This window comes from Salvia splendens, chromosome 16, assembly GCF_004379255.2.
Source record: "Salvia splendens isolate huo1 chromosome 16, SspV2, whole genome shotgun sequence".
Taxonomy (NCBI): domain Eukaryota; kingdom Viridiplantae; phylum Streptophyta; class Magnoliopsida; order Lamiales; family Lamiaceae; genus Salvia; species Salvia splendens.
The window spans coordinates 11,190,658-11,211,992 of record NC_056047.1 but is presented as its reverse complement, the minus strand read 5'-3'; the positions used below and the strand labels follow the sequence as shown (position 1 = coordinate 11,211,992).

Genomic DNA, 21,335 nt, shown 5'->3' with positions numbered 1-21,335 from the left:
AAACATTACAATTTTAGAAATCTCTTCTCTCTAATGAGGTAGACTCATTTTCCACTAACAATACTTAAAAAACTTTCTATATCTATCTCTCTTTTACTTTACCAATAATGTATTAAAACTCGTAGCGAATGCAAAATTCATACTATTTGAGGACGAAAGGAGTATATCGATATAAGAGAGACATAATAGATGCAAATCTGAGCCAATGTCCACATTTCCAGCACATAGATGCCACGACAAGATACATCATCTCTATTTTCTCCTCTTTTCTTTTCGATTTTTTGAGTGAATCGTCTAAACACATCATCTCTCAAGTACTGGAAATTGTGCAGTTACACTAATAGTACTACCATATTGCACGAGTATTTAACAGCCCAAAATAATAAATATGTAAAAAATACCAAACATCTCTCTCTCTCTCTACACCAACAGAAGGTCAGTTAGGCTTTGAGCCGGTGAGAAGATATATTATCTTCCCTCAAAAATCAACACAAAAGACACTATTTGAATCTATTCTATGTACGAAAGAATGTTACAATCTAATCTTGAATAGGACGCTTTCCATGGCGATCTAAACGGGTATGTGCAATGCTCGATGAAGTAGCAGTTGATGAGGCGCTTCGTGTCTGTGTGGAGCCAAAGGATCTTGAATTCGACCCGTCAGAGTTCCCGGTGACTGATGAGGCGGTTCCTGTACGGTATCGCCTGAATCTTGACCCAGGTACTCCCGGTTTACCCGGTTCTTCAAGATGTCTTGGCTTTCTTGACAGCAGCACCACTACACGGTCCATATCTGGCCGTGCTTGGGAATCAGACTGGACACAGAGCAACCCGATTTGAACGAGGATTGGTATCTGTTCCATATCTGCTGATGACACCAATACTGGATCCATGATCTCAAAGCTCCTTTGCTTTCTATGAAGCTTATACGCCTGCTCACAATGATTATCAGAATGAATAATTGTTAGATTAGTTGATCATGTAAGGAGGCACACTTGCACAAGGATACACGATGCAATGACATAATTCCCCCCATTCTCTCTCTCAAAAGCTAGCATATATAAGGATCCCTGCTACTACAATGAATACCAAATTTTATTCTTACCCATTCAAGCAGGCTATCCGAATCAGGATCTCGGGAAAAAGTGGAGTTTTTCTCTCCACTAATTAGCTCAAGAACCACAACCCCAAAGCTGAAAACGTCTGCTTTTTTAGAGAGGCTGCCATGCAAGAGATACTCTGGCGCCATGTAACCACTGCAATCAAATAAATGCATACATATTTGTTCACTAACACCACTCGAATAGCCATGCAGCAACAAGAGTAAATTTAAGAAAAACCATACTTGGTACCAGCTACACGGGTATGAACATGTGTTTGATTTTCTGGGAAAAGGCGAGCCATGCCAAAGTCAGCAATCTTGGGAACCCATTTCTCATCTAGTAGGATATTGCTGCCTTTAATGTCTCGGTGAATGATGGTACAATGAGCTTGTTCGTGTAGATAGAGCAGGCCCTTCGCAACACCTATTATCACATCATGCCTTCGGTTCCAGTCCAGTAAAGCTTTTTTGTCAGACTCTAAATAAGAAGAACCAGATAATGTGAGGTCAATTTCACTCTCTTGCCTAGCTAAATGCCACAAATTATTAAACTACAGTTAAATATGACATGCCATACTGAGATTTACCAAGGGGATACTAAATTGGAAATTTTACCTCAGACTGACTTCTAGAACAGAGAGTAGAGATGTTTCGAAAAATAAATATTACTAGCATAACATGTAATGTTGAATATTAGCCTTAACAACAGGTCGAGCATTAACTAAACCATATGACTCGAATTCTCCCATCACTGGTCAAGGGTTCTATAATCTACATTAAAATGCAAAGTGAGTAATATTGTGAGAGGTTTTTTTGCCTCCCCAAGTTACAAAATTCATTAATCAATCTTCTGAGAAACCTAATATTGCAGGTGCATCAGAACTTCTTTTCCACTCCCTTCTCATTGTTGCTCACCCCACGAGAATAAATAGTTGTCGTTTTTAGCATGACAGGTAGAGAATTGTTTTAATTTGCACGGAAATTAGTTAGGCTTACCTACCTCATACGTCTATCATAAGCAGAATGAACTTCCATCTTGTTTACCTAATTCATATTTGCTCGGGGCTGTTGTAATAGAATTAAAAATTTATATTCTTGTAGCTTTTATAGACAAAAAAATTATTTTCTCAATTTCGAAATCTAGATTCCCATTCATGCTTATAATTCTAACTTCAGTGGATACGAAACTGGCTGAAATGTTGGTCATTCTAAGATCTATGTAGTGTGTACAAATCTGTCACTAAAAAACACAGTAGTGGCTGTTTCCACCTCACCCAAAATTTAATTTTGTTTTTCAAGAATATGTAGGTATCTCATAAGTCATAAATAAAAACAACTTATTCTCCCTAGTTGCAATTGCAGATGACTAAAATGTAATATCAGTCACTCTCCAAAGTTTATCCATGAAACACAATACGAGCTAAAAGAACCATTTACATTGCCAAATTTAAGTTCACTGCACATCAATGGTTTCATCCTAAATGTGCATTTGGCAACAATATGGTGAAGCCTATAATATATCATACTCAAAGTTACAATAAAGATGCAGCCATAAACAACTGCTTTCAACTTCAAGTGGGACTTGAATATTGGAGATTCCAATTGAAGTCTCTATCCATGACCACAAACTCAAACTACTATATAATCACAACTTACATCTCAATCATTTATAATTTTTTTAACAGAGACAATTTATCCATAAAAACCAATAATAATTTGCATTCGTTTGTATCCCGAACCAGCAAGCTACAAAGGCAAAAACGTAAACCACGATAACCTTCATTCATCACACAAAACATGAAACTTTAAGGAGATAAACTTACTGAAAAGATACTTATCGAGGCTCTGATTCGCAACATATTCGTAAACAAGCAACTTTTCTTCACTGCGAATCGAATATCCCAACAAATTCACAACATTCTTGTGCTGCACACGTGACAACAGCTTGGCCTCATTCAGAAACTCCTTATTCCCCTGAGCAGATCTCTGTGACAGCCTCTTCACAGCTACTTCTCTCCCATCACTCAATTTCCCCTAATTAAAATCAAGCAAACCCCACAACCCTAAAAACATTAAACATTTATTCAACCACTAAATACTCCTGAATCAAATCATAGTTCCCCTCCAGCTCAATTCAGTATACATATAATCTAAAATTAAATATTGAAGAATTTAATAGCAGCATTTGCACCTGGTAAACTGGGCCAAAACCCCCTTCTCCAAGCTTATGAGAGGAATGGAAATTCTTAGTCGCTGCAACAAGGGCTTCGAAGTGAAAGTTTTTCTGCTCTCGCTCTGCAATTCTCCCTAACTCGTCTTCGTCTTGATCTTTAATCACATTTCAAAACACGAAAACAAAAAATATTCAACAAAGCTCATCAACTCAGTCTAAAAAAAACAACGGAAAAATATATTACCTCTATTGGAGGTGGACGTGAAGGGTTTGAGGAGATTCTGGAGGAAGTTTTTGGATTTTCTCATCTCAATCTCATCTTCATGAAGAAAATTGGAGACGAGGATGAGAAATTTTGTGTGTTTTAATGAAGTTTTTGCGATTTTGAGAAGAAGAAGCGCATTGACTGGATATTGACTTTTAATACGGGTTGAACCTCACACGCAAACCAGAGGCATAGATGGTTGCTTTCAAATTTTCTTGCAATAAATTAACTGCAAATGTGTAACAATGTCAATTGTTGAAAATCTCTTCAATATAAAATTCACTGATGTCTCATTCAGTATGTATACAAAACATTTTATTAATATATAAACTATGTCAAAGTAATCTATGCCGTGACAAGTCGTATAAACTTTGTACAATTTATATACACAAAATTGTATAGGATTTATTAAATAAATTTCTAAATTGCAGAGATTTAGGAATACGATTTGCCAAATAGAAAATGATGAAACTTTATGAGAATGCACACAAATAGTTCACAATGAATAAAGTCGCACAGTATAATGTCAGAATATAGATAGAGCACAAATATAGTTCAATCAACAAGTGATAATTTGAACAGCTGCATAATTTGTCCACGCGCATAAAATTCAACAATTGGGAAAATCAGACTTGGGATTTCATAAGTTCACCCGCAACGCGTCACGCGGGTGGCTCGTAACCCGTCACGGCGGGACGAGGCGGCGGCGAGACGCGTTGCAGTGTCCCGTCTCGTCCCCAGTCCGCCGAGCGTCATGTCCCGCCGAGACGGATGGCGAGCTGTCTCGCCACGCGCCCGCGACGTGGCACGCTCCGGCGCCATGCGTGACGCCCACTCGCCGGCCCTCGAGTGGGCATCGTCACGCTGACGCAATAAATCATTTTGTAATTCGAATTTTAAAAAAATTAAAAATTAAAAATCGAAAAAGGTAATATTACCGTTTTTTATTTTATTTTTTACTCTATAAATACTCCTAATTCATCATCATTTCACACACAAATACACATCTATTTTTCCCAAATCATCTTCATTTCCTCTCCAATTTTCATGTAACCTCTTATCACAAAATGTCCGGCGACGGAAACTCTGGCGGTGGCGGCTCCGGCGGGTTTGACATCAACGCGTTCGGCGACTGGGGGCATGTACAATGTCCTGGGTGGTGGTTTCGGTTCGTCAACGCCGGGCACCCAGGGTTCGCCGACGCCGGGGGGTACCAACCACCCCATTTTGACGTGGATGCATACGCTCGTCCCTCCGCCCCGAGGTATTCGCAGGGATTATTTCAGATTCGGGAGGATTATTCGGTTGAACCCACTCCGGAAGGATGCCGAGGCGGTGGAGGAGGCCGAGGCGGTGGAAGCTCCAGGGCGGAGGAAGAGGATCTAGGTCGGCATCCGTACAGCCCCAAGGAAACGTTGGCTGTGTACAACGCCTGGATCAGCGTCTCGTACGATCCCATCATCGGGAATCAACAATCCCGGAAGTGCTTCTAGGAAAAGGTCACCGTGGCCTACCACGAGATTAAGATGCTCCGCGCTCACTTTGACCGAGTCGACAGAGAGGTTAAAAAATTTTGCGCCATCTACAAGAGTGAAGCGGCTCATTACCAAAGCGGAGCCACGGGAGCCGACATTCTGAGGTCGGCTTTGCGAGTCTACTTCGACGACACCGACAAACAATTCAAACATGTCGATGTTTGAGAGGTCGTCAAAGACTAGGAAAGGTGGGCCGGCGGTGTCCGGTCCAGCTTGGGCTCGACCTCGAAGCGCATGAAGCACACGGCGGGTGGCCAATACTCGTCTAGTGAGGGCGGTTCGGGCAGCACCGCACAAGAGTTTGCCTCACAGGAGGTTGAGGGCACGACAGACGATGCCGGGGGGTCCTCCCGTGGGCGCCGTCGGCCGCAAGGGAGAAATGCGTCGAAGGCGGCTAGAGGGAGGAGGGGCCGAGCCGAATCTAGCCAGGCGGGCTCGGGGGCACCCTCGAACTCCCTAATGTCCATGTACATGACCGCCACAATGGCGGACACTTCCCGCATGACGCCTCCCCAATACCAAGCCTATCTTGCCGGAATTGAGTTTATGGCAAGACAACTTGGTATTCCGCCTCCACGTGGCTTTAGTGCACCTCCACAGCCTTCGGGGGATGATTCGCCGGCTGACTCAACTTTATTTTACCCAAATAATACCCGCAAGTGTACGGGGTTATCGTAGCAAATAGCAAGCAAGAGTATATCGTATCCCACAGAGACAATTAAGTGTAAACTTAAGTACCACGAACCAATTTCAACTACTATCCAGACAATCAGAAATTTTTGGTTTTAAAACTAACAACTACTAAAAGCATGTAAAGTCAGAGAATAAAATAGAACACTTAAACACGAAAGCAATTAAGAAAGCTGTGTAAGATGGTGGAGAAATATGCAGAATTCAAGGATCCGATGCACAACTCATAGCCTAACCCAGTTGAAATCGATTTACCATTTAAAGTCTCTAGAATTATTGAATCAATCACACATGTAGATTAAACCTCCTCCCGAGGTGAGAAACCTGTAGATTAAGTGTAACAATTGAAGTCCCCTTCTAATTCTTAGACCTAACTCCCAATAGGTCGATTAGATAACAGATTCCACTCAAAACCTCAACTCTCCCGAGTTCTATTGAATTAAGGTGTGAATTATTCTTCTTTCAAGATTAATTATTTCATCTCCCGATTACTCTAAGAAACCCTACACTCCCAATTGGTGATCAAGCAATTGTTAGGAAAAAGCACAAGAATAATTCAAATAATTACAAGAGCAAGATAAAAACGAAGTCAATTGGATTAATAACTATGAATCAATGCATCTTCACCAAGAATTCTACACAAAGTGTTTAGCTACTCATGTTCAAAGTAGAAAACAAACAAAAACTAAAGAAAACAATAGAATTCATGATACGGATTACAATTGGCGGATGAATTGAAGCTTGAATCTCCAATCTTCTTCCAAGAGTGCTTCCTAGAGAGAGAGTGTGTGTTTTTGCGGCTTGTAGAGAATGATTTTTCGTTGCCCTAGCTTCTCTCTTTTATTTTTCCTTCAAAAAAATCACGTTTGGGCTAAAAATCATCAGTCAGACGGACCCGGTCGGGTGGAATTATTGCACATAAAATCCACCCGGTCGGGTAGAAGTCTCTGGACTCTTTATGAACAAAATTGGCCATCCGGCCGGGTGGAATTATTGCACATAAAATTCACCCGGCCGGGTATCTCCCGGCAGTCCGCGCGGCTTTCGTAGATCGGTCATATCTCTCTCATCCGAACTCCGATTGGGGCGTGTGAGGTACCCACGCGAAGCTCTTTCGATGATGAAGACAATGGTACTCTCAAAATAGGATTTGGACCCCATCTTGATAGGAAGATTAACGTTTGAAGTAGACCCCAGTCACGACTTGGCTCATTTTGACCCTTTTTTACCTATTTTAACTTCACACACTGGATAAACTCATCAAATCACCTTTGTAGTGAAATATGGACGTAAACTCAAGTAATATGCATTTAAACACCAATTATCATCACGTTTAACTCCCTATAAAATAGTTAAAATACGAGTTTATCAACTCCCCCAAACTTAATCACTTGTTTGTCCTCAAACAAGAGGCTGAAGACAACTAAATATAAACTCGTACAAGTGTATCGGATATCATCATTGCCTCAGTAATCAAACAATATTCATGCATCTATAACTTCACACACATGTAAACCAAACTGATCATTGCTTCAAGTTACTAACACGTATGCAACCTTGTCAATTTGCCCTCACAAGATAGATATGTAGTGTAATTCTCTCACTCTCAAAGTGTATAGGTAAAATACAAGCTCTCAAATCAATCAATCATGTATAGTTTACCATAGGCTTGCTCGAAATCTAACCTCTCCTCTACTATTTTGTGACTATAAATCAAGGATCTGAAAGGTCTTATTTGTAGGTTGTAATGTAGGCTTTTTGGTTAGGTGAGGAAAATTTGGCCAAAGTGACTTATAATCCCTTTCGAAACTATAATAACTTCGTTCTTTTAACAACTCAACTCCTCAGTAGTCTTTATAGACTCTTCTCATCTACCAATTCTCCCCCAAACTTGGTTTCTTACGCACTTCTAGACTTCGTCTAGCTTATACCACCAAATTATTCTTTTTTTACAACTCTTTTTTTCACAACTAAAAGCATACATCCACTTTCCCAAAGATATTCAAGCCAATACTTCATCTTTAAACTCTTCTTATCATCCAAAAGTGTTCTTTTCCCCCAAACTTATTTTCAAGCATATATACAACCCCAAGTTATCAAAGGAAAAATAGGCTTTTAGGCTCAAACTTGGCTAACAAAGGATTATCAAAATCTTGTATTTTAGGGTGAAGATCTTAATAGGCTAGAATGGATGGCCTAACGTCACTTCCTATCTCTATATTCACGATGTAGACTCAAGGAAGATCGCGAGCAAGTTCTAGAAACATATAACACAATTGATGATAAATCACACATTTAAAATTGTAGGCTCAAATCTCACAAGGTTATGGCAAAGGACAAGGCAACGAGCAATCCACTTTAGACAAATCACAATAAGGACATACAAGCATGCTTGGTCATATCAACAAGTTTTCACAAACAATTTAGCACATAGCATCATTAGCAACTCATCCAACAAACATGCTTGAATTCAATTCAAATTGATCCGACCCCCCATTCAATTTCATCCACGGGGTTTATTAATCCTAAAACTAAAATCCTAAACAAAAAAAAAATTTAAAAATCTACTCAAAAATAAACTAAAAAAAACAATAAAAACAGTAAACTTCACCATCCACCATATCACCCCTCAAACTTATTCAAAGCTACGCAAAGAAATAAGTTTGAAACGTTGGTGGAGAGGTGATGCTTACTTAGCAACAACACCAAAAGAAATACATAAAACAATAAAAGATACCTTCCATGGGTTGCCTCCCATGGTAGCGCAACTTTTTACCGTCGTATGCCCGACGTCTCTAAATATCAACCGAGATCCTCTTTCATCCCAGAGTTGCCTCCAGGTGATCGCTTGGCTCCTCCTCCATGAGGAAATAGATCATTCCAAGTCTTGGTGAGCCACCACTTTTCAGGCTCTCTCGGGATAAGCTCCTTCAGTGTTGGAGCAGTTGTCTTTCTTCCCTTGGCAGCAGTTGGTATTTTACCCCCCATCCTAGGGGGTGCAGTAATGATCACTGAAGAGGTTACGAGGTGCGTAGGTGTCGTTCAAGTGATGATATATCCTACTGGCAGGATAAAGATCCTAACTAAGCCTAGACCTCGTCTTCAAAGATTCCTCAACCCACTTCTACTGATCAGTATAGTGGAGGTAAGGGTCGAATCCCACAGAGATGGTGCGTTTAAACTACTGCGGTGATGTTTTGGAGGGTTGGTTAGCTACCACGCTCGGGTTGAGTTTCTACCTAGGCGAGTAATTAAAGGGTGGCGTCCTACTGACTAGGATGGGGGAGCAGATCATGGAATGCAACTGTGTACGTGGAAATGAGGGGACATGGTGTAACAGAAATTGTTTGGAAAGGACGGTATTTCTATTTTTGGCTAAACAGAATATTCAGAGTGTAGTGGAGGTAGTGGTGACTAGGCTGACAGATCTGCAGGTACAACCAGAGGTGAAGGACAAAAGGAAGCAAAAGTAAATAAAAGTAAGGTGGTCCCCAATCTGGATGTAGACATCATCTTCTCCAACAACACAAATTAAACTCAGATAACAATTCCAGATCCAACCCGGCAAACGCAGATTAACAACTCGCGAACACAGATCTAAAACTAAGAAATCAAATCTGAAATCAAACGCTGAAACTGGACTTCTGCATGCTGGTCAACATGAAAGATCGATTCAGAAAATAAAACGAAGCCTTGCATGCAACGATCTACTTCCAGATCAAATAGTACTTGTTTACCTATCCTAAAGAAATTTGTTACGTAACAGAATTTAGAGATTTAGCACTTAAAACACCGAGAAATCTTAGATCTAAGCTAACTAGACAAGGAAAGAAAAGAACACTACAATGAACGAAACGGAAATCAACTTCATAGCATTAACACGTTCGGATATCCAAAGCAAGCATTTCAAAAACAACAAAATCCCAAAATGTAACAGAAATCCAACGTAAAGACGGAGAACTAATTAAACTACGAAAGCAATTTAAAGATTGTTTGCCACTCCGGGCGATAAAATCTCTGACTGGAACTACGATCTAGCTAACTGGAACGGACGATGACTGGAACTCGGGAACATTCTGAACGTCAGGTGATCATGGCTCGGCGAGGCAAGAAGTGGGACACGGCTGAAAGACTGAAATTACCGAGAGAACTCTCTACCTAAAGATGATGGTGAATTGAAGTCTCTCCCAGGCCCCTTCTCTCTCCAACTTGGCTACCTTTTATAGGGAGGCTACCCTTGATTTTAGGGTAAATCCTCGCTGCAATTTGACTTCTTTGCCCTTAATTGTGGGTAATCCGTCCCAGCTATCCGTCTTCTTCATCTCAAGCCGTTTTAGCACGTATACGGATCAGTATGAGACCATGCTGGCGCTTTTTCTACCCGAACACTCCGGAACTTCCCTACTGGCCAGAACACTTATCCTGCACACTTTGAGCAACTGCTTTGCAAATATAATCATTTAAACCTGTCATACTGACCAGTAACCGAGGCCTAGAATACGACTTATCAAACTGCTCACACTTACCACATGCTTGCCCTCAAGCGTGAAGAACAAACAAAAAGCAATAAGTCGCATTCTAGCCTGGTTACTTCCCTGCCCGACTCTACCTAAAACTGGACTCTAGACTACAACGACGAAGAAGAAAGAAAACACAAACACAAACACAGAAACACATAAAACACTAACAGATTGGGCTACATTTTCAACCATCCCTCCCCTCGGGATCAGGTGCAATCCGGCCTTAGACAGCCTTGAACTTCTGCCGCCCCCCCTTTCTCTCCCAGTCAGTACATCTGCTTGTCAAGATCGCCCACACTCTCGGTCAACCACTAGGTTCACTCAGTCACTCGCACCTCACCAGGAACGTTAGGACTGAATTCTCTCATCATGCTCAACCACAATTGCTTTGGACTTAGATCTCACGTGCAGCTACTGAAGGACTTTAAGGCTTGTAACGGGGCTGTTGGGTTGTAGTGTTTTGGGTAGATGTTCCTAAGGCTCTAAGGTTCAAAAACTTCTATTTAATTTATGAAGGGGGATTGTGTGCATCAGGCTTCTGATCAGTTGCTTTTCTTAGCTGGTGCTTCTGGCTTGAGTTTCCAACTGGTTAGTAGGCTTCTTGTGGCTTCGCCACCCTTATTCCTTCATTTTTTTGTGTGGTCAAATCTCTGACCATTTTCTTCTTTTCTTTCTTTCTTCCTCTTTTTTTTTTCGTGGCTTCGCCACCCTTATCCCTTCTTTTTTGGACCTGGAATGTCTCCCTGGTCGATTTTCTTCTAACTTTCCTGCCCAGCTGGTTTCTGCTTTTTTCACACTTCTTCCTGGCCAGTAAGCTCCATTTGTTTCATGCCTTACACACAGTCCCAGGGGCTAGGGGTGTTTATCTGGGTATAAAAGGTTAAGAAAAAAAAAAGGGTTCTAAAAGTGGTGGTTTTCTTTTTTTTTTTTTTTTTTTTTTTAGGGGGGTTCCTACTGCCTTCAGTATTTGCTACCCGTGGTCACTTCACCCTAGGCAAATTGTGGCAGCCTCTCTTTTCTTTAAGTGTATGTGGAAAGTGGTTCCACTTTAAGGCTTATAACTCACATTTTAGAGGGCTTTCGTGTTTGGCTCTAAGTGTGGGCTTTTCTCTCATACTCACATCATCTATACTGGTCAGGAGGTACTAAGGAGAGTGGTTTCGGTTTTCCAGCTTGTCTTATCTCCCTCAATTCCCCTCACCTCCAGCTCAGGACGGTTGAGTTTTAAGCTCAAATCAGCACACAACATAAAAAAAACTAGACCTAAAAAACACAAAACGAGCACAAACACAGAACACACATATATACATCATACTGGCCATTACGTCCCCCCTCCTACTTCACAAGTGTCTGCCCCAGATAAGGCTGTGAAGTGGAAAAAAAAGTACTGGCCAGTATGGTAGACACACAGACAACAAAATAACAAACAAAAATAACAACTCAAACAGAAACTTCTCACACTTAGGCTATGGAATAGGCTAAGTGGGAGAGGTTTGAACACCGGACAAAATCCACTAAACAAAGAAACACGTATATACAAAAGAAACACAGAAAACATGCTACCAAGAAACAAACCCTAACTTCTCACACTTAGACTATGGAATAGGCTAAGTGTTATGAAGTGGGGTTTGCTCGCAAACACAGATTATACTACCTAACCGAATACCACAACATAACAAAAATACGAAAAGTTAAAAAAGCTTAAAAAAAAACTAACTTGGTCAGTAGGGGGGGTCTATCGAAGTCGCCTGCTCCTTCGTGGGGCAGGTGGTGCAGGTTGTTCCTTCGGGTTGTCCTCTTCCGTTCCAGTTTCATTTTCCTTCGCCGGCTCCTCGGCTCTTGCCGGCACCTCGGCGTCCGCTGTCTCTTGCTCATCTGCTATTCCGGTTTCTTGGATATGTGGTTCATCAGTCCGGCCACCATGGCCACTCGGTCCTGCAGCTTGCTCCTTCCTCAGGTAGGTCATTTCTTCTAAGATGTTATCCATACTGGCTAACATTCTGTTCATTGCTTTTTGCATCTTGGAGTTTTCCTCCCCGAGATCTGATACGATAGCTTCCATGGCCGCCTGCCTCTGATGCATCATATCCTGCTCTGCAGAGCCCTTCAACATCCTTTCCACAACTCCTGCCAGCTTGATCACCTCTGCCTTCAATTGCTGATTCTCCTCTGCCATTTCAGTGACTGTCCTTTCTAGAGCGGCTTGCCTCTGAGTCAGTATTCTCTGCTCCGCAGACTCCTTCAATACCTGTTCCATTGCTGACGCTAAACGAATCATCTCTTCCCTCATCTGTCTATTTTCCTCAGCCATCTTTTCCACAGATTGTTCAATTCTGTCTCGCCTCTGGTCATGTCCTGGTGCTTCCTGAGCTGTTGCTATCCGAGCAGTGGGTATTGCCTCTTCTCCCATCGCATAAAAGTAGGGCACGCCCTGCCTCATGTACACCGTGTTCGTTCGGACGAACAGAGGGGTGTCGAACAATCCTGGGGCGCTCACCATCGTTAGTGGGGTTAGGTCTTCGTCCTCCGAAACGGTGATGTTGTTCCTCATGAAGATTCCCAATATATGGCAGAGGGAAATATTCCGTGCTGGGTGAGTTGCGACGAGGTGACATGTGTATGCAGTCCAGAACCCTAAGTGCAGCTTCTTGCCCTTTTTTGCACACCATATAAGGTACAACTCCGTCATTGATGTCCGGACTGCCGAATTAGACTGCCCCAAAAGATTGTAGTCTAAAAAAAGTTGAACCAGGCGTAAAACGGGGTCGCTAAGGTGGATCGATCGGGAGATCGTGGATTGGAACTGCCCTGCTCCGGGGTGAGTAAGTTCCTCCCAAGCCGACTGGGGCTCAAATTCCACATGCCGGCGGGGAATCCCCCGCTCCCTGTTTCTCCATTCAAGTCCTATTGCCTCCTCCAAACTGCATATACCCAACCTCACAGTCCACTCAATCAGATTCATCCTAATTTCTCCTCCAAATACCCTGAAGCTAACACACTCTATATCCAAATCAGTTGTGACTTCGAATCGAAAAGTTGCGAAAAACTCCTTGGCCAAATCGACCGGGACACTTAACTTCTCATTCCTCAACAACCATTCAAAACCCAACTCATGCAAAAGGGCTAGAAACGATTCACTAATTTGCAATTCATCTAAGGATGGGAGATGAATTACCTTTCCACACTTAACCTTCTTGCCTTTTGCGTTCTTTGTGCGGTAAACTGACTGGAGCTTCTTGTCGTCAAACAACTTCATCTCTTCCACAACGTCATCCGTGAGTTCCACCGTCCAACGCTTATACCGGAGTGGTTCGGCAGGTGGATGCAACAGTTCTCGATGATCGTTGGGGAGTTCCCGCTCCTTGTATTCCTCCTCTTCCATGGTTGTGTCGCTATCTGATTCAGATTCTTCACTGGCCTCGTACTCACTATCGCTCTGTGTCTGCCGGTTTGATGGGGTCCTCCGGGCAGTCTCAGTGATCACTATGCCTGTGTTCGGGGTACGCATTCTTTTGGTTTTTGATTTTTTCTCCACAACGGTCTTGCCCTTTCTTTTCCTTTCTACTTGGTATCTAGCTTCCTCTTCCGCCTCGGTTGGTGGCGTCTCCTGGGTAGTGGAGCTACACTCTTTCTTGGCATCTTCCTTCTCCAATTGTTCGGGGCTCACTGACTCGGGTGCGAGGTCCAGTCCCTCAGCCACCCGCTCGGCTTCCACACCCTGATCCTCTTGCGCCGGACAGGGTTCGTCGTCACTCACGATCTCTAGGGGATCCTCCGCCGTGTTCGGTTTCGCCCTGTTGGGTGCCCACTTACCCAAACAACGTTGCGATTTCCTCTGCGGTTTGGGTGGCTCTGCCTTGGAGCCTGTCTTCACTACCAGTTTCCTTCTGACGGGGATCGGTTTAACTACCGGAGGTGCCACTGGGGTGGATGCCTCTACCTCTGGTTCTGTTGTCTCTGTTCCTGCTTCCTTGGCTTCACTCTGCTTTTCCCTCTCCTCTTCTCCTTCTGACTGGGATGTCTTATCCTTCGGTATGGGTTCTCTAAGAGCTTGTTCATTCTCTCCTACTGATCTTGGTGCGAGGTCCAGACCCTCAGCCACCAAGTCAGTTGTCTCCTCTCTTCGGTTTACCCTGTTCATTATCGAGTCAAACTCCTCGTCCGTCATGAGGCCCTGTTTCTTGGCTGATTCGTTCAGATCTATCTCTGGCCGTCTTACTTCTTGAAATACTGGGTCCTTCTCGGGCGTCATTTTTGCTCCGCCACTCTCTCCCTGGGTTTCCCTTACTTGGCTGGACCTTTTCTTTCGCTCCTCAGAGTCGGAGCTGTAAAACGCGGCGATAGCTTCCAGGTCTGCCGAATCTGGTACCGAGGGTTCCGATGCCGCGGTGGCTGAGGGAGATCCTTCCTCCGACTGTAGTTCTGGGTGTCTGACCTGTGCATGAGGAATTCCACTGGGTGCGGTTCCTATGCCCCCCGTGTGGCCGAAATTGGTCGATGCCGCCGTCCAGTCCCTAGTCGGGTCTTGTTGGCGAAGGAATACCATTACGGCATCCAAAGAAATAGTGGCCGGCGGTTGAGCAGTCGGTGCGGGTGGTTGGTTCGACTGTGGTTGGGCCTCCGGGGTTTCTTCTCGCAGCGGCTGCGTATCTTGGGTGTTCGCACGACGGGGCTTGATTTTCCTCGCGATAGCTTTCTTACCCATGACTGTAATTTGTGATTTGACGGTAGAAATTAGGGTTTGGTTTGAGAACGATGGTTCTGTGAGAGGGATAGAGGAGAATTTCTTGAAAGGTATTTTGGAAATGAGGGTTTTTGAGGGAGAAAGGGAGGGTCGGTTGGTTTAGTTCGGATTAGAAATGGCAGTTGCAGGTGGTTTCAACCGGCTATCAGTGGTTACCGGTCATGCCGCTTCATGTGAAAAGTGGTTGGGCGACAGGCGTTGGTTCCTGATTGGCTAGCGTGTGTACTCTCTCTGCTCCACACCATTCCAGCACTGCCACCCTGCAAAAGCTGCACACGCTTAATTCAAATTTACGTCCTATCCACAATTTCCCTCTATACTTACCTATTACGGAAAATAATTCAAAATGGCACTTAAATACAAATTGGAGTGACACTAAATAGGTAATCTCTTGGTCAAAGTGTACCCCAACCTAAATTTAAGGCCCGAAAATATATTTTTGGATTTTTAGAAAATTTTCAAGCATGCAAAAATTAATTACGTATATACAGTATTTACATTCTCCTTAGGTAATTTGGAATCCTACCTGGCCAGTATATGCAGAATATTATCAAAATGAAACTAGCCACGTGGAATTCCAAATTCCTATCTTACTAATCAGTATGTGACCTTAGTATGTGGTAGTAGTGGAATTTCATCCACTACCCCCACCTCACTATTATCCCTAAAGATTTTCAACCTATGTCTATTCACAACAAAAGGCTCAGAGTTAGAAAGACTCCCTGAAATCTCCACCGCTCCATTTGCTCGGAGGGCTGTTACGATGTACGGTCCTGTCCACTTAGATTTGAGTTTCCCGGACATTAACTTCAATCTCGACTGGAAGAGTAGTACTTTCTGGCCAACATGGAGCTCCTTGGTTCTCAGATTTCTATCATGCCATAATTTCGTTCGCTCCTTGTACCACATGGCCGAGTCGAAAGATTCCAATCTAAGTTCCTCAAGCTCCTGTAATTGCAGCTTCCTTTCCTCCTCACAGGCTGTAGCATCCATATTCACTTTCTGTACTGCCCAGTATGCTCGGTGCTCGATCCCTACAGGTAAGTGGCACATTTTTCCAAAAACTATTCGGTAAGGGGACATACCAATGGGGGTCTTGTAGGCTGTTCGATATGCCCAGAGAGCATCCTCTAATCTCACGCTCCAATCCTTCCGAGAAGGATTTACAGTTTTCTCTAAATCTTCTTTATCTCTCGATTAGAGATCTCGGCTTGGCCGTTAGCTTGCGGGTGGTAGGGGCTTGAAAGTCTATGGTGCACACCGTACTTTTTCATTAAAGCTTCAATTGTACGATTACAAAAGTGTGTACCTTGATCAGAGATGATCGCCCTTGGGACTCCGAAACGGCTGAAAATGTGACTCTTTAAGAATTTGGCCACCTCCTTTGCTTCACACGTACTTGTGGCCGTCGCTTCTACCCATTTGGAGACGTAATCCACCGCGACTAGGATATACAGATTGCCATAGGACGAGGGAAAAGGCCCCATGAAATCCATTCCCCATATGTCGAATAATTCACAAACAATAATCGGTACTTGCGGCATCTCATCTTGGGCAGATATTCCCACCGGTCAGTTGGCAACGCTCACAGCTCCGGCAGAACTCGTATGCATCTTTGTTGAGAGTTGGCCAGTAAAAGCCGCTATCCAGAATCTTCCTTGCCGTCTTCTTGGATCCGAAGTGCCCTCCACATGCTAACGAATGGCAGTGGGTCAACACATCCCGCTGTTCCCAGTCAGGAATGCACCTTCTTATCACTTGATCGGATCCTACCCTCCATAGGTAAGGGTCGTCCCAAAAATAATATTTTGCCTCACTCTTGATCTTCATTCGTTGGGCTTTGGTAACACTTGGTACCTCTGGAAGTTCTCCAGTTACTAGGTAGTTGGCCAGGTCCGCATACCATGGCTCCTGCCCTATCTTCTCTTTTCCTTTTGCTGCATCATTCTGACCAGTAAGTTTGTACACTTCTTCCCAATCAATTTTTCTGGGTGCAAAAAATCACCTCACATAAGTGTTCCTCTGGAAACTTGTCGTGCACCTCCTCGCTGTTTCCTTCTTGCACTATTCTGCTCAAATGGTCTGCCACCTTGTTTTCGACTCCTCTCTTATCTTCCACCTCCCAATCAAATTCTTGCAACAAGAGTACCCATCGGATCAAGCGTGGTTTTGATTCTCTCTTGGTAACTAGATACTTAAGGGCTGCATGGTCAGTGTATACTACGACCTTAGATCCCAGCAAATATGGCCGGAACTTCTCGAAAGAAAACACCACTGCCAGCATCTCCTTTTCGGTGGTATCGTAATTCCGCTGGGCTTGATTTAGAGTCTTGGACGCATAAAAAATTACGTGCCTCCTCCCATCGATCTTCTGACCCAGCACGGCCCCTACCGCAAAGTCGCTGGCGTCGCACATTACTTCGAAAGGATGGTTCCAATCAGGAGCTCGTATGATAGGTGCGGATACTATTTTTCTTTGAGAAGATCGAAAGCTGCCTTGCATTGCTCATCAAAAACGAACTCCACATCATTTTGAAGCAGTCTGGTAAGGGGTTGGGCGATTTTGGAGAAATCCTTTATAAATCTTCGATAAAATCCAGCATGTCCCAGGAAACCCCTTATTCCCTTCTGATCAGTAGGGAATGGTAATTTGGATATGACATCCACCTTGGCTCGATCCACCTGGATACCTCTTCTGAGACTACGTGTCCTAGGACTATCCCTTCGGTGACCATAAAATGGCACTCTCTCGAAGTTCAAAAACCAGACTCTTTGCTTGACACCTTTCCAAAACTATGTCCAAATGATGAAGGCAAGAGTCGAACGAGTCTCCGTAAACCGTGAAGTCAATCCATAAATATTTCTATGCACTCCTCAATCAAATCGGAAAATATGCTCATCATGCATCGTTGAAACGTACCTGGAGCGTTGCATAAACCGAAAGGCATGCGACGGTATGCATAGGTTCCAAACGGGCAAGTAAAAGTGGTTTTGTCCTGGTCCTCAGGATCCACGTGAATTTGGAAGTACCCCGCTGTACCCATCTAGGAAGCAGAAAAATTTTTTCCCAGCTAATCTCTCTAATATCTGGTCGATGAAAGGCAAAGGAAAATGGTCCTTCCTTGTTGCGTTGTTCAGCTTCCGGTAGTCGATGCACATTCGCCAACCCGTGACCAGCCTTGTTGGAATCAGCTCGTTCCTCTCATTCTTGACACTTGGATCCCGGATTTCTTTGGAACCATGTGGATCGGGCTGACCCACTCACTGTCCGGCACTGAATAGATAATCCCTAGCGACAACAACTTCAAGATTTCCTTCAAAATTTCCTCTCGCATGTTAGGGTTTACCTTCCTTTGAGCATCTCGATGAGCCTTCGCTCCCTCTTCTAGCTTGATGTGGTGCATGCAAACGTCGGGGCTTATCCCTACTAGATCTGTAAGGCTCCATCCGATTGCCTTCTTATTCCTATTCAACACAGCCAGTAGCCGCGCTTCTTGTTCTTTTGTGAGACTGCTGTTTATGATTACGGGATATGAGTTCTCCTCCCCGAGGTAGGCATACTTCAAGTTCGATGGTAACTTTTTAGCTCGACTTGGGGTGGAAGTGTGTCTTCGGGTAGAGGGTTTTTCTGGGCCTCCCCGTCTTTCTTTAAGTCTTCCCCTGAAGGTTCTTCCGTACTGACTGGAAGCTTGGCCCCTGCGGCTCCAATGAACGCCGACTTTTGACAGAATTCCTTGATCGCTCCTTCTATTTCTTCGTCGGTCAACCCCTGGCTACTGATCAAATCACACCACGCAGCAGCTTCTTCGTCGGCCTGATCACAAGCATCTAAAGCCTGGAGTTTTTCCTGTAATAGTTCGGTCTCAAGAAAATCTTGGACTAGAGGGTCAATCACAATCAACAAAGCATAGATTTTCAGAATCAATGGGTTTCTTCATGGCATCATTTATATCAAAAGTAAACTTCTCACCATTAAAATCAATGCAAATAGTCCCCTCGGCCATATCCACTATTGTCTTAGCCATTCTCAAAAAAGGTCTCCCTAACAAGACTCCACTAGACTCTCTCGCTTCATGCTCACTCATTTGATCACATAAAAATCAGCAGGGTATGTGAACTCCTGTACTCTAACCAACACGTTCTCTAAAACTCCCTCAGGGCTTATGCACGACCTATCAGCCAGCTGGATCAACACCCTAGTGTTTGACAGCCTCACTCCTTTCAGTCGGTTATAGATTGATAATGGCATGACATTAATGGAAGCTCCAAGATCACACATCGCATGTTCAACTTTCACATCCCCTATAGTTATGGGTAAAGTGAACATACCTGGATCGGCCCTCTTGGGCGGCAGTTTCTCTTGCACAATTGCGGATGCCGATCCCTTCCACCATGATTTGTCCATCTTTTTGAGCTTTCCCGGCTATGAAATCCTTAATGAATTTTCCGAGCGGGGGTAGTTTCACGGCTTGGAGGAATGGTATGGTGACGTCCAACCTTCCAAAAAATCGACAAGTAGTCGACCGGGTTCTCTTTCTTCCTCTTTGTAACAAATCGGAATGGAATGGTTTCTCCCCTTTTTCTCTTCTACGGGTTCCTCAGCAACTTTCTTTGGTAGCTCTTGGGTCCGAGCCTCCATTCTGGGATTTTTCTCTTGAGGAGGTTCCTTCCTGGTCAGTAAGGCATCGGGTTCACCTCTTATACTTTGGTGTATCATCCAGGAAGAATGGATCCTGCATTCGAGGCATGAAATTCCCTATTTCCTCAGCTGAAATTGTCTCGCCTCCTATCTTCGTTCCATTCGATCCTTCACTCGGCTGTTTCGGTTGAGGTGCATCATAAGTAGTTCCTGACCTCAACGTGACCTTACTCACATTTGCCTTCTCGGGCATTTGGACTGTAGATGGGAGTTTTCCTGCATTTCCCTTCAATCACCCATCGAACTGGCCAGTTGAGCTAACTGCCTATTCATCATATCCATGTTCGCCTTATGTTCTTTCTGGGCATTTTGCATCCCCTGCACGACCTCATTATGGGCTTGCAATTCTCCTTTGATGTTCTGTTGTGATGCTAGCATTTCACTCATCATGTCCTCAACGGATCTCCTCGGCCTGTTCGAGTTTTGGAAATGACCCGGCCCTTGGTGTTGATAGTTCTGGAAGGTTTGCTGTCCTTGATTAGGCGGGTATTGGTTATATTGGGCAGGAGGAGTGTACTGATCTTGAGGATATTGATTCTGGTGCTGGGCTTGGAATTGATTCTGGTTCTGATGGTGTTGGGATGCTTGGTTTGGTTGATTTTGGTAGTTTTGGAAATTTCTCTGATGGGGTGGCACGTAAACAGGGTTCGAGTTTGAGCTTTGTGGGTTATGGTTTTGGGCTTGTTGGTTTCTTCCTGACCAGTTGGGCTGGAAGTCTGGGTTTGCTGGTCCACGGTTAGGGTTTTGGTTCGGGGTAAGGGTTATATTGGTTCTGGCCTTGACCTTGGTTCTGGTTTTGGTTCCCTTCTCCCCATCGAAAATTCGGGTGGTCCCTCCATGGTGCGTCCCGTTGTCTCCCCTGGATCCAATTCCCATTCTGGTTAAAATACCCAGCAGCGTTAGCTTGCTCCGTACTGATCAAGTCATTCGGATGCTCGTATTGGGCCCCTTGGTTCCCCTGCTCTGCACCCTTGTAGTTTCCAGTTGGGAGAGGTGGTGGAGTGCTCTTCTCGATGGCACTCAAAAGTGACTTCTTCAGCTCATCCATCTTCAAGTCCATTTTCTGCTCCAGCTTGTTCTCCTGATCAGTAGTCGATGCAACAGCAGCCGCTCTCGGTTGTATCCTTCCCTTGAATGGTCATACTCTTTCTTTGCATTCATAGCTTCCTTAGGACTCTCTTTGCTTTCGCTGACCCGTAATTGCGTGAAGCTTCCTCCCGAAGATGAATTGGCCAGGTCTTTGGTTACCGCTTCATGCCCTCGTAGAAAGTATGATGTACTTCAATGTCCGCCATGCGATGGTTGGGACACGATTCCCAAAGACCCATGTATCTTGCCCAATAGTCGCTCAAGGGCTCGTCATATCCTTGCTTCACATCGTTATTTCTCTCTTCAGTGCGCTTGTCTTAGATGACGGAAAAACTCGCCCAGGAATGCTGACTTGAAGTCGGCCCAAGTCTCAATAGAGTCAGGGGGCAAGCCGCATGAACCAGGTGTTCGCTTCCCCTTGAGCACAAATGGCAGAGCTTTCAGCCTATAGCCTATATCACTTCAGTCGCTCCTGCTGGTCTTCTCTGCGCTCTACAAATCTTACAAAATTCGTGAAG

General features: G+C 44.0%; 1 protein-coding gene across 1 annotated transcript; it reads right to left on the bottom strand.

The window, feature by feature from the left end:
* Window positions 1-365: 365 nt before the first annotated feature.
* Window positions 366-3,752, bottom strand: LOC121772608 (putative receptor-like protein kinase At4g00960). Its single transcript, XM_042169780.1, has 6 exons — window positions 3,520-3,752; window positions 3,294-3,430; window positions 2,926-3,136; window positions 1,346-1,580; window positions 1,106-1,256; window positions 366-932 (listed from the first exon to the last, which is right to left on the bottom strand). Exons 1-6 carry the CDS (start codon window positions 3,581-3,583, stop codon window positions 540-542), a joined length of 1,191 nt encoding a protein of 396 aa, XP_042025714.1. The 5' UTR covers window positions 3,584-3,752; the 3' UTR covers window positions 366-539.
* Between the last annotated feature and the right edge of the window lie 17,583 nt (window positions 3,753-21,335).

Excerpts from the sequence above, each read along its gene's own strand:
- LOC121772608 (XM_042169780.1), bottom strand. The coding sequence starts at position 3,583 with ATGAGAAAATCCAAAAACTTCCTCCAGAATCTCCTCAAACCCTTCACG. Across the intron at positions 3,137-3,293 it reads GTTTTGGCCCAGTTTACCAG|GGGAAATTGAGTGATGGGAG; the intron begins GTGCAAATGCTG and ends GATTTTAATTAG. Across the intron at positions 1,581-2,925 it reads CCTCGATAAGTATCTTTTCA|AGTCTGACAAAAAAGCTTTA; the intron begins GTAAGTTTATCT and ends CTTCTTATTTAG.